This window comes from Carcharhinus amblyrhynchos, chromosome 25, assembly GCF_965287045.1.
Source record: "Carcharhinus amblyrhynchos chromosome 25, sCarAmb.v2.hapA, whole genome shotgun sequence".
Taxonomy (NCBI): Eukaryota; Metazoa; Chordata; class Chondrichthyes; order Carcharhiniformes; family Carcharhinidae; genus Carcharhinus; species Carcharhinus amblyrhynchos.
This window is the reverse complement of record NC_137348.1, coordinates 39,614,018-39,627,722: the sequence shown is the minus strand read 5'-3', so window position 1 is coordinate 39,627,722 and position 13,705 is coordinate 39,614,018. Positions and strand designations below refer to the sequence as shown.

At 45.6% G+C, this 13,705-nt stretch overlaps 1 protein-coding gene across 2 annotated transcripts in view; it reads left to right on the top strand.

Moving 5' to 3' along the window:
* pnpla7b (patatin-like phospholipase domain containing 7b) overlaps positions 1 to 13,705 on the top strand; it is a 309,370-nt gene that overhangs the window by 178,914 nt on the left and 116,751 nt on the right. For both annotated transcript variants that reach the window (XM_080212442.1, XM_080212443.1), the window contains 2 exons: positions 2,059 to 2,227; positions 7,418 to 7,600. In XM_080212442.1, the coding sequence (XP_080068568.1) occupies positions 2,059 to 2,227; positions 7,418 to 7,600 (352 nt within the window). The remainder of the gene's footprint in view (positions 1 to 2,058; positions 2,228 to 7,417; positions 7,601 to 13,705) is intronic.

Genomic DNA, 13,705 nt, shown 5'->3' with positions numbered 1-13,705 from the left:
CTGAATGTGAAACTAAATGATGTCAAAGTACAGTGAAGTCTGTCTCCCTTGAAAAAAAACCGGAAATGCAGTTCGATATCAAAGCCACAGACCACCCTCACCATCTCTCCCTGTAGGGTCTGTACAGAACTCCTCTTTCCTCTATCGCCGCAATAGGTCCACAGCAGAAACCGTCTCCCTGGCCCTGCACTCAACTCTGGAACATCTAGATAACAAGGACACCTATGTCAGACTCCTATTTATTGACTACAGCTCAGCCTTCAACATCATTATTCCTACAAAACTCATCTCCAAACTCGGTGGCCTGGACCTCGGTTCCTCCCTCTGCATCTGGATCATAGACTTCCTAACCCATAAACCACAATCAGTAAGGACAGGCAACAAAACCTCCTCCACGATCATCCTCAACACCACTGCCCCACAAAGATGTATTCTCAGCCCTCTACTATTCTCCTTGTACACCTATGACTGTGTGGTCAAATTCCCCTCCAACTCAATTTTTAAGTTTGCTGATGATACCACCTTAGTGGGTCAGATCTCAAATGATGATGAGACACAGCACAGGAATGAGATTGAGAATCTGGTGAACTGGTGTGACAACAATAATCTCTCCCTCAATGTCAGCAAAACAAAGGAGATAGTCATTGACTTTAGGAAGCATAGTGGAGGGCATGCCCCTGTTTACGTCAATGGGGTTGAAGTAGAAGCGGTCGAGACCTTCAAGATTTTAAGTGTCCAGATCACCACCAATCTGTCCTGGTCCCACCTTGCCAATAATATAGTTAAGAAAGCTCACCAACACCTCTACTTTCTTAGAAGACTAAGGAAATTTGGCATGTCCACTGTGACTCTGTCCAATTTTTACAGATGCACCATACAAAATTTCTTTCTGGGGTTATATCGTAGCTTGGTATGGCTCCTGCTCTGTCCAACACCGCTAGAGACTACAAAGGGTTGTGAACGAAGCATAGCCCATCGCACAACCAGCCTCCCATCCATCGACTCACTACATTTCCCGCTGCCCCAGAAATGTAGCCAGCATAATCAAGGACTCCGCATGCCCCAACATACTCTCTTCCACCTTCTGTCAGGAAAAAGACATAAAAGTCTGAGATCACATACCAACTGACTCAAGAATGGCTTCTTCCTTGCTGCCATCGGACTTTTGAATGGACTTGCCTTGCATTAAGTTGATCTCTCTCTCTCCCACCCTAGCTATGACCTAACATTACATTCTGCACCACCTTCTTTCCTTCTCTATTGAGATATGCTTCATATAGCGCACAAGAAACAACATTTTTCACTATATACTAATACATGTGACAAATCTAATCCCTTGGAATAGGAACCACGAGAAGTGGAATATCCAAGGTCCAACTAGTTCACTCTCTACCATCCTGGGAGTGACCTTTAATGAGATTGGAGTTGTTGACCATTAACAGCAATGAATCTCTATTAGTTGATGTAGATTAAACCTAGAAATTAGACAATAAACACCACAATACTGGAGGTTTGGGGGAATCATAGATCCAAAATTACCTTGACGATGTTTTCCATCATCCAATAATATGCTGACTTTTCTTAAGCAGGCTGCCATTGGTGCATCCATTCACTCCCTCCCTCTTTATTCTCAGTGAGTCTTTTTAAAAAAGATATTATTTCTACTCTTTTTTTCTGATGGTATTAAAATGTTTTCTTCAGGTCACTGGGAGATGTAAAGCTAGTCTCAATAATAGTGACCATGGATCCACTCATTGACTGCTAGAAATACCTATCTGGTTTATGGGAGGAAATGTGCCATCTTTACCCCAGTCTGGCCTCCAAGTGACTCCAGATGCTTTTAACTGTCTGAAGCATTCAACTTGAGGGCGATTGGAGATGGACAACAGATGCTGGCTTTGCCAGAGATGCCCATATCCCATGAAAGAATGAAAGGAAAAATAAGCTGTGAAGAGAGGTTCTGCCCTATCTCTTGTCCATTCTCTCCTGAGCTGTTGACTGACGTTGGCTTTCCAGTGTTTCGCTTCTGAACCATCCCTTGTCTTTCTGTCTCTTTAGTATCCACGAGTACCGACTATCAAGCTGGCTAGCTCAGCAAGAAGATATCCATCGAATTGTGCTGTACCAGTCTGACAGCAGTATGACTCCCTGGACCCAGCGCTGCATCAGGCAGGCTGACTGCATCCTTATTGTTGGGCTGGGAGAGCAGGAGCCAACTGTTGGAGAGGTGAGTCAGATATTGAACTTTCCAGGTCATTTGTAGGAGTTGTAATCGTGTACCTGTTTACTTTTCATTTTGTCGGATTTACCTCTATCGATGGAATGAGCCTTTTGCCTTTGGGCACAAAAAAAATTCACAAGGGGATTGGGAGAGGGTGAATGACTTTTTAAATTATCCCTTTTTCATAAAAGATGGTGTCACATCACTGCTCTGACTGCAGCAATATTGTGTATACCGGACATGTGGCTCTTTCGCTGTCTGTAGACCGCTTCCATAGTAATAAAAACAGAAAATGCTGGAAATACTTAACAGATCAGGCAGCATCTGTGGAGAGAAACAGAGTTAACATGATGAGTGATTCTGATGAAAGGTCACCGACTTGAAACGTAATTCTGTTTCTCTCTCCACAGATGCTGCCTGATCTGTCGAGCATTTTCTGATTTGATTTCATATTTCCAGCACCCACAGCATTTTGTGTCTCTTTTACTGTCCCTAGTGTGTTGCGTACTCGCAGCGATACTGAAATGTTCTCCAGTTTATTTGCAAAGGCTCATTGTATTTTTATGGCCCTGAAACTTTCCCTGCCTGGAAATGTTGGATGTGACTTTATTCACCCTCAGGCAAGAGGTCAGCAAAGTGGACGCCACCACACAAGGAAGGCTGGGTGGCTGTTATAGAATCCTAAAATCCCTACAGTACAGAAGGGGGCCATTCGATCCATCGAATCTGTACTGATAACGGTCCCACGTGACTAGTGGGGTGCCCCAGGGGCCGGTGCTGGGGCCTCAGCTATTTACATAAGAACATAAGAACATAAGAAATAGGAGCAGGAGTAGGCCATCTAGCCCTTCGAGCCTGCCCCGCCATTCAATAAGATCATGGCTGATCTGTTGTGGCTCAGTTCCACTTTCCCGCCCTCTCCCCATAACCCTTAATCCCCTCTCTTATCAAGAACCCATCAACCCGCTTCTTAAAAATATTTAGCGAGGCAGCCTCCACCACTTCAACGGGCAGAGAATTCCAGAGATTCACCACCCTTTGAGTGAAGAAGTTCCTCCTCAACTCCGTTCTAAACCGCCTCCCCTTTATCTTGAGGCTGTGCCCCCTAGTCCTACTGTCTTTTTTGAGCGGGAAGAGTCTCTCCACCTCTATCCTATCCATCCCATTCATCATCTTATACGTCTCAATGAGATCTCCCCTCATTCTTCTAAACTCTAACGAGTACAAGCCTAGTTTATTCAGCCTCTCCTCATAGCTCAATCCCCTCAACTCCGGTATCAGCCTAGTAAACCTCCTCTGCACTCCCTCCAGGGCCAAAATATCCTTGCGCAGGTGCGGCGCCCAAAACTGCACACAGTACTCCAGCTGCGGCCTCACCAATGCCCTATACAGCTGCAGCAAGACCTCCCTACTTTTATATTCAATCCCCCTCGCTATGAAGGCCAGCATCCCATTCGCCTTCCTGACCACCTGCTGCACCTGCAAGCTGGGTTTTTGCGACTCATGCACAAGGACCCCGAGGTCCCTCTGCACCGTCGCCTGCTGCAGTTTTTCGCCACGTAAGTAATAGTCCTTCCTACCATTCTTCCTCCCAAAGTGGACCACCTCACACTTGCCAACATTAAATTCCATTTGCCATTTCCTGGCCCATTCGCCCAGCCTATCTAGATCCTTCTGCAGACTCTCCACACCCTCCGCACAATTTGCCTTTCCCCCAATCTTGGTGTCATCAGCAAATTTCGACACCATACACTCGGTTCCCTCCTCCAGATCATCTATATAAATGGTAAATAGCTGAGGCCCCAGCACCGACCCCTGGGGCACCCCACTAGTCACCAACCGCCAATCCGAATAGCACCCATTGACCCCCACTCTCTGCCTCCTATTTGACAACCAATCCTCTATCCACGCTAACACCCTACCCCCAACTCCATGTCCCCTGACCTTCTGCAATAACCTCTTGTGAGGTACCTTGTCAAACGCCTTCTGAAAATCCAGAAAGACCACATCCACCGGCTCTCCTCTATCCACTGCCCTAGACACATCCTCATAGAACTCCAGTAAATTTGTCAGACACGACTTCCCTTTAATGAAACCGTGTTGCGTCCGCCCTATCAAGCAATTCCCTTCAAGATGCCTCGCAATTTCCTCCTTAATGACGGATTCTAACATTTTACCTACCACAGACGTTAAACTAACCGGCCTATAATTCCCCGCCTTTTGCCTGGCACCCTTCTTAAACAACGGCGTAACATTAGCCGTTTTCCAATCTTCCGGCACTTCCCCGGAATCCAGCGACGTCTGGAAAATAACCACCAAGGCATCCACTATCACCTCCGCCATTTCTTTCAGAACCCTCGGATGCATTCCATCCGGTCCTGGGGACTTGTCCACAATCAGCCCCTCCAGTCTGTCGAGCACCACCTCTCTAGTAACAGTAATGTCATTAAGACCCTCCATTCCTACCACCTTTCCATCGCTAACACCTGGCAAATTATTCACGTCCTCCTCCGTGAAGACAGAAACAAAAAAGTTATTCAAGACCTTAGCCATATCCCCATCCCCTACCACTAGCTCCCCTTTCTCATCCTCTAAAGGACCAACGTTCACCCTAGCCAGCCTCTTCCTTTTTATATATTTATAAAAACTCTTGCTATCCTTTTTTATATTAAGTGCTAGCCCAGCCTCATAGCTTCTCCTACCCTCCTTTATCAACTTCTTTGTCAATCTTTGTTGACATTTAAACCTTTCCCAATCCTCTTCTCGCCCACTGCTCTTAGCTACTCTAAATTCCTCCGCTTTTAATTTAACACTTTCCTTCACCTCCTTCGTTATCCACGGCTTATTACCTCTCTTCCTACTGTCCTTTTTAACCATCGGAATAAATTTCTGCTGAGCACCAAGAAAGATCTCCTTAAAGATCCTCCACTGCTCCTCAGCAGACCTACCTTCCAACGCACTCCCCCAGTCCACATTCGCCAATTCTTCTCTCATCCTACCATACTCCCCTCTATTCAAACAAAGGACGCGTGTCCGGGAACCCACTTTCTCCTCCTCCATCTGCACCAGAAACTCCACCATACAATGATCACTCTCTCCAAGAGGATCCTTCCGCACCATTTATATAGATGATCTGGAGGAGGGAACCGAGTGTAGGGTGTCGAAATTTGCTGATGACACCAAGATTGGGGGAAAGGCAAATTGTGCGGAGGGTGTGGAGAGTCTGCAGAAGGATCTAGATAGGCTGGGCGAATGGGCCAGGAAATGGCAAATGGAATTTAATGTTGGCAAGTGTGAGGTGGTCCACTTTGGTAGGAAGAATGGTAGGAAGGACTATTACTTACGTGGCGAAAAACTGCAGCAGGCGACGGTGCAGAGGGACCTCGGGGTCCTTGTGCATGAGTCGCAAAAACCCAGCTTGCAGGTGCAGCAGGTGGTCAGGAAGGCGAATGGGATGCTGGCCTTCATAGCGAGGGGGATTGAATATAAAAGTAGGGAGGTCTTGCTGCAGCTGTATAGGGCATTGGTGAGGCCGCAGCTGGAGTACTGTGTGCAGTTTTGGGCGCCGCACCTGCGCAAGGATATTTTGGCCTTGGAGGGAGTGCAGAGGAGGTTTACTAGGCTGATACCGGAGTTGAGGGGGTTGAGCTATGAGGAGAGGCTGAATAAACTAGGCTTGTACTCGTTAGAGTTTAGAAGAATGAGGGGAGATCTCATTGAGACGTATAAGATGATGAATGGGATGGATAGGATAGAGGTGGAGAGACTCTTCCCGCTCAAAAAAGACAGTAGGACTAGGGGGTACAGCCTCAAGATAAAGGGGAGGCGGTTTAGAACGGAGTTGAGGAGGAACTTCTTCACTCAAAGGGTGGTGAATCTCTGGAATTCTCTGCCCGTTGAAGTGGTGGAGGCTGCTTCGCTAAATATTTTTAAGAAGCGGGTTGATGGGTTCTTGATAAGAGAGGGGATTAAGGGTTATGGGGAGAGGGCGGGAAAGTGGAACTGAGCCACGACAGATCAGCCATGATCTTATTGAATGGCGGGGCAGGCTCGAAGGGCTAGATGGCCTACTCCTGCTCCTATTTCTTATGTTCTTATGTTCATGTCCTATTACTGTAACCTCTTACATTTACCCTGCTAACCCCCCTGACTGTAGGGTCAATTTATCGTGGCCAATCTTTCCTACTTGCTCACCTTTGGACTGTGGGAGAAAACCGGAGCACCCGGAGGAAACCCACGCAGACACAGGGAGAAAGTGCAAACTCCACACAGGCAGTGACCTGAGGCGGGAATTGAACCTGGGCCCCTGGAGCTGTGAGGCAGCAGTGCTAACCACTGTGCCACCATACCAACCGTTTCTAGGTTCCAGTTTATCTGCTTGCCAGCCGGATTGAGTAGTGCTCTGTGCTATGAAAGGGAAATGCTGCTGTTGTACGATATGGTAATGTGGTCAGCAGTGGGAGATGGAAGTGTAGCTCACAACTTGGAGTGCCTCAGGTTAGGCGTCTAGGAGCCAATTCAGTGTCATTCTGAAAATTCTTTCATGGGATGTGTGTGTCGCTGGCTGGACCAGCATTTATTGCCCATCCATCAGGGCATTTAAGAGTCAACCACATTGCTGTGGCTCTGGAGGCACATGTAGGCCAGGCTGGGCAAGGACAGCAGATTTCCTTCCCTAAAGGACATAATGAAGTAGATGGGAGTTTACAATACTTTTCATGGTCATCGTTAGATTTTTAATTACAGATTTTCATTGAATTCAAGTTTCACCATCTGCCATGGGAGAATTGAACCCGGATCTCAGAGCATTACCCTGGATCTCTGGATTGCTGGCCCAGTGATACAGCATGGTGGCCCAATGGTTAGCACTGCTGCCTCACAGCCAGAGATTCGGGTTAAATTCTGGCCTCGGGTGACCGGGTGGAGTTTGCACACTCTTCCCATGTCTGCGTGGGTTTCCTCCAGGTGCTCCAGTTTCCTCCCACAGTTCATGGATGTGTGGGTTAGGTGGATTGACCATGCTCAATTGACCCTTAGTGTCCCAAAATGTGGGATTAGTGGGGTAAGTACATAGAGTTATGGGGATAGGGGCTGGGTGGGATTGTTGTCGGTGCAGGCTCGACAGGCTGCACTGTAGGGATTCTTTCAGCACCTGACTCTTCTTGACTGTAATCTGCAGAATCACTTTGTTTTCAGCTGGAGCGAATGTTGGAGAACACAGCCGTGCGTGCCCTCAAACAACTCATCCTACTGCACAAGGAGGATGGGCCCACACCAGCTCGCACCGTCGAGTGGCTCAACATGAGGAGCTGGTGCTCAGGTCATCTTCACCTCTGCTGTCCTCGCCGGGTCTTCTCTCGCAAGAGGCTGCCTAAACTGGTAGGAAGCTCAGAAATCTCCACATGTTGTTTGATGCCATGTTTTAATTTGAAGGATTCTCGGGCGTGGCATTTGTAGTACAGCGCCTCCGAGAGGGAGAGGGCATGTTAGGGATCCATAAGTGTGGCCTTGTACAAACTTATCAAAACCTCTTGTTACAGACAGAAGGGGGATTTTAATTTAAACAGCCCCGATTTCACCCCCAACGACCTGTCCCTAAACAGAACAGACTTTGGTTTTTGACGTCCCCCCCTTTCTAAGTGACTTTCCCCAACCTGTCAATTTGTAGTGATCCAATTCGCTATTGTTAATACCACAGCAAACTCGAGATAAAGGAAAATAAGAAGGTTGGTTTATTTTGCACAGACAAAATGCAGGGAAGGGATTTTGCAACAAACGCCCCTTTTGCACTTGTGTAATAAAAGAGGGATAAGGGAATGAAAGGGGTGCACGGCAAGACTATGGAAAACTAAGAGTCATGGTTTCACAGGAGTCCAGAGTTTAAAATCAAAAGCCCAAAGCTGTATTTTTTCAGAGATTAGCAGGCTGAAACTGTTGCAGGGTGAACTGTCTTTTCAGAAGTGGTGACTTCCCCAATGGAAGAAGGCACAAAGAGAATAATGAATCTTATAAGCAGCGAGACAGGAGTTCGGATGTTCCAATCATACACAGTGTAGATGAGAGCCGGGCAATTTACCCGCGTTCCGTTCCACACGGCAGTATTACAGATTCTAGCAGCTTGGAGGTTGCGTGACGTGGTTTTTTCTTCTCGTTATTGGAAAAAAGATGTATTTTCCCAGGCCTGGAATCTGAAGTGGTTTAACAGAGGAGTCAGGGTTCCTTTTGTCCCCATTATCCACTTTGCTTGTTACATCCTCAAAGAACTCTAGCAAATTAGTCAAACGTGATTTGTCTTTCATAAACCATGCTGTCTGTGATGGACAGAGTTTTGACTTTCCAAATGTCCTGATCTTGCTTCTTTGATAATTGATTCTAACGCTTTCCCAACAAATGTTAAACTAAATGTCAAGGAGTTGAATCTGATGTGGCAGCTTTCTGTCTCATAAGATGATGGTTTGCATGTGATGTTCAACTCTGTTATGCATCACCTGATGTGGCACAGGAGCCTCTCCCTGGCATGGCAGTCTGCCCTGCATTTGCTGCAGAGGATGGCAGTGAGCTAAGGAGGTACAGATTCATTTGCCTCTGTTTTCTCTGCAGCCTCTCGTTGTTTCTGCTCACCCTTTCCAATGCCTATCCAAGCAGTCAACATCCAGAGGTCATGAGTACCAGCCACCGTCTCCCAGTTGTCAGGCTTGATAACTGCCAGCTTTATATCTCACTTGCCAGTGCCCTTGTAGCAGAACTATAATCACCCAGGGGGTCATGATCCAGTGGTCAGTTCGCCGTACTGAAAGTTTTGGGTATACGGTTCATTATCCATCAAGTGAATGTGGCCAAGTCAGTGCATTGAACCCCTAATTCTCTCTCACCTACCATACTCTTTGTGTCTTTCTGTCATCCCTCATTCCTTTTCTCACTACGCCCATGGTGCAACATGTCACAGTTCTCTGGGGTAAATTCCATCTGTCACCGTCCTGCCCGTTCTGCTAACCTATCCATCTGCTCTAAAATCTTTCACACTTCTTGCCTCTTGATAAATTTCAGTATTGCGTTCCCATAATCAAATCCATATCATCCACTTATAACGAGAGGTAAAAATAAAGTGCACGCCATACAAACTTCTGGGATCAATCAATTCCAATCCTTTCCCAATACAGTCAACACCTATGAATCGATGCAAATGAAGAAGTCTGTTCCATCCATCACTGCCTCTTCCACAGCATCTAACTGCTCTTTCAATCATTCCAGAGTTTCTGCTCCTCAATGCCACTTGAAGGTCCGTTCCGTGTACTGATCACTTTCCTTAATGTCTTTTTCTTGTGACCCTCAAACTATCAGGGCTTAATATGGAGTTACTCTGGGTTTACCGTTTTGTACGGCTTACTATCTCGTACTTGTTTGCAGATTGTTTTTATTCAACAAGGTTGGCATTTATTGCTAATCCTACTTGTCCTTAAAAAGGTCAAGGTGAACTACTTCCTTGATGCTGCAGTCCTCATGTAGTTGAGGGAGCTCCACTATTTTGATCCTGCAATAACAAAGCAATATAGAACGATGCAACATGAAAGAGGCCATTCAGCACATCATGATTGTGCTGGCTCTTTGGTCAAGCCATTCAGTTAGTCTAACCCTGGTGCTCTTTCCCCATTGCTCTGTAAATTTCCCCCTTCAATTTTATCCAATTCTCTTAAATGTTTCATTTGAATCTGCTTCCTTCACCTTTTCATGCAGCGCATTCAAGATCATAACACACTGTTTACAAAGAAACCAAGGGTTTCCTAGTGTCTTTGCCAATCACCTTCAATCTGTGTCCTCCATGTACTGAGTTTTCACTGAAAACCCTCTCTCCTTATTCCCTTCCTTTATCAAAACTGTTTATGATTTTGAAGTGTGGCACCCAAACTTAATGCAGCAGCTGAAGCATAGTCAGTGCTTTGTGAAGGTTTAGGAAACCTTCCTCCCCTGTACCTCAGGTAATGAAGTCAAGAATAACATATGCCTTTTAAGAACCTCCTCAATTTGTCCTGCCACCTTCAGAAATGTAAATGCACATACACACGATCTGTCAGTGCCTTTATAAGCCCTTTCAGAATTGTACCTTTTTAGGTCATATTGCCTCTCCTCATTCTTCTCATCGGATAGAAATCTGCTACTACCCTTATTGTTTACTATATTGCTGAATTTTGTACCATCTGTAAACTCTGTTCAATGTTTGGGGCGGTGGCACAGTGATTAACACTGCGGCCCCTCAGTTCCAGGGACCCGGGTTCGATTCCTGGCTTGAGTCACTGTCTGTGCGGAGTCTGTATGTTTTCCCCATGCCTCCGTGCGTTTTCCCCCACAGTCCAAAGATGTGTGGGTTAGATGCATTGGCCATGCTAAATTGCCCCTAAATGTCAAGGGGACTAGCTAGGGTAAACGCATAGGGTAATGGGGATAGAGCCTGGGTGGGATCCAGCCCCCAACAATAGCAGATTTTCACCCTCCAAGAAACCAACAGAATTTTCAAAACAACAGGGAGAGGGGGAACACACTTCTTTATAGCTTGCTGCCCCTTCTAAGACTCAAAACTCAAACCTGCAGCTCCAAGCTGAAAGAGAAAATGAATCCCTGTCATCTGACCTGCTCCACAGGTTTTTTTTCTCCTTCCAAAGAATGACATCGCCCAAGGCTGTGAGCATGACTTAAAAAAAACTCAAAGAAAAAGTAACATCACACAATATACACTGTTTTTTGCAGACACAAAGAACATGTACACACATCGTGTCTGTTCCATCTAAACAAAAGAACTGATAGCTATTTGCTGGTTCATACCTCAGGGCAATGCCTTGACCAGAGTTCAGCTGCCTGGTTTAAATTTCCAAAAAATTGCTTGGGAGTTAATTGGTGCATTCTCTATGGCAACACCTCTGCCAGAGTCCACTTGCCAACCAATCAGTACACTCTTCTCATGCAGTATAAAGTAGCTGTTTCCCTTGATATTGGTATTCTTGCATTTGGCCTGATGAGTGCGCCACATTGAAACGCTGCTGACTCTCAGTGCTAGGGACCCGGGTTCAGTTCCGGTTTTGAGTGACTGAAGTTTGCATGTCCTCCCCATATCTGTGTGGGTTTCCTCTGGGTGCTCCCGTTTCCTCCCACAGTCCAAAGATGTGTGGATTAGCTGGATTAGTCATACGGAATGTGCAGGGTTACAGGGTTAGAGTGGAGGGGAGGGCCTGGATGGGATGCTCTTTTGGAGAGTTGGTGCAGACACAATGGACAGTTTCTGTGGTTCTACGAAGATGAAGTGTCAACAAAATGCCGTTTTTTCAACAATGTTCAAGTTCTGTGCTACCAAATGATTAATTTAACCAGCTATTTCTGCCTAGATTATCTTTCCTGGAAGGAATTCAGTTCAACCTTTCTTAGGAATTAAGCAAGTTCCCAAATCTTCCCGTCTCCTCATATGAAGCAGCCAAGTGAAGAATGGGCCTTTATTCAAGAGTCTTTTTATCTGGAGGTCAATTTTTTTTGTTCAGAAAACAATCAAAAGCAACAAATTTAAGACTTTTTTTAAGGATATTTTCTTTGAGGGAATATGCTTTCAGTCAGGTTGCTGTCAGTAGGAACTACCCATCGTATATAAGAGTTGAGATGTGCCAGTAAGATAGAGCTGCATTTTGACACCATGACTGTACCTTTGTCACAATGTTGACAAGAAGAACAGATAAAGGCATTTCTCACTTCATTATTTTTATTATTAGTCCTAATACTTAACGCATTCAGTAAGTCTGGAGCAGCAGTCAATGCCACCCATCTTCATCCTTCCTTTCCCTCTCTAGTGTCCTTGAGTGTGACATCCCGTTCAAAGGCACTCTCCCAAAATGCTGTCAGTTCATTTTCCATTCATTCTTTTCTTTGCTTTCCATTCCTGTCATAACAGAGACAGCCCGAGCCAGTTACAGATACTATTTTCTGTGGTTGTGGCAATGATGCATTATCCCTCTCATGCCAAATATCGCAGAGTACCTTCTTAGAATCATAAAATCCTACAGTGCATAAGGGGGCCATTCGGCCCATTGAGCCTATCCATCCCCTTCATTATCTTATATGTCTCTATAAGATCCCCCCTCAGCCTTCTAAACTCCAACGAGTACAGACCCAGTCTATTTAGTATCTCTTCATAGGCTGTCTGATGTGGGTATAAGTATGGTGGAATTAGGAAGGCAGTTCCAGGGTTTTGACTTAACAGCAATGAAGGGATGGTGATATGATTCCAAGTCTGGATGGTGAGTGAGTTGGAGGGGCAATTGCGGGTGATGGTGTTCCCATGCGTCTACTGCCCCTGTCCTTCCAGGTGGCTTGAGGTCAAGGTTTGGAAGGCGCTGCGGAAGGAGTCTTGGTGAGTAGCTGCAGTACATCACTAGATGGTGCACACTGCTGCCACTGGGCTCGGGGAATGGAAGAAAGGAGTGTTTGAGATGGTGGATTGGGTCCCTGATCAAGCAGACAAGTGAGTTGTGTTCTGTAACCTTGTTCACCACTGGGGGGCATCAAGGCTGTAACAAGTTAAATAAATTTTCAAGTAGTTTAAAATTAAATTCTAATTGAAGTCAGGCTTAAAGCATCAGCTGTGGGAGAAAATTGACACCAATTCAAGCAGCACTAATGCTGAGAACACCAGTTAGTGCTGGGCGATTGATGACGAAGTTAACTGTGGAAGATGAATTATGCAGGGAGTCAGTGAAGTGTGAGTTGATGACTGTCACTTTACAAAAGTAATTTCTCTCATCCAGATGCACAGTTTCTGCTGATTCAATTAGGGCATGTTACCTTGACCTGAAGGAAATGGATTAAAACAAACCGCATGAGTACAGCAGTGTTTCAAACTGGGCTCAATGTTGGGGTGAAGGTGAATGCCTCCGAAACTTGTGTAAACTTTAAAATCCCTAGCAGTGCACCCCCCCCCCCCAAAGAAATTCCCTCTCCAAATCTCAGAACTTTCCAATCTGCATATCTTGATGTTTAATAAAGGTTTGCACAAAGGTTGGTTGAGTGCATTGTTGGAGTGCCCATTCCTTGCTGTTTGATCTTCAGTCACCACTTTGCAAAGCTCTTTTTCTTCAAGCCTTGAGAATATTGGAGCCTGTTTAGATTCGGGATCTTTCTACTGAGGTCTCCAGTCTATAGCTGGGATGTAATTGAGAGCAATGGTTGGCTTACCAAAGTGGCTACAGTATGGAGCCGAATTCAGAGCGAGACTGTCCTTTTCCTTTATCTTGGCAGAAGATAATAGTCACAAAGTCGTTGTCCTAATAAGTAATTTAACATGTATCCATAGGTACATCCTTCCACTAAAGCCTGGTATGATAGAGAAGGAACATTACTCCCAGCAGCAGTGTTATTTTTACAGCTATCAACTGACATGTTATAAGATCATAGGTACTGTCCAGTTTGTCAGTGTGAGATGACCATAATGGAAACTAGGCTCTCAAACTA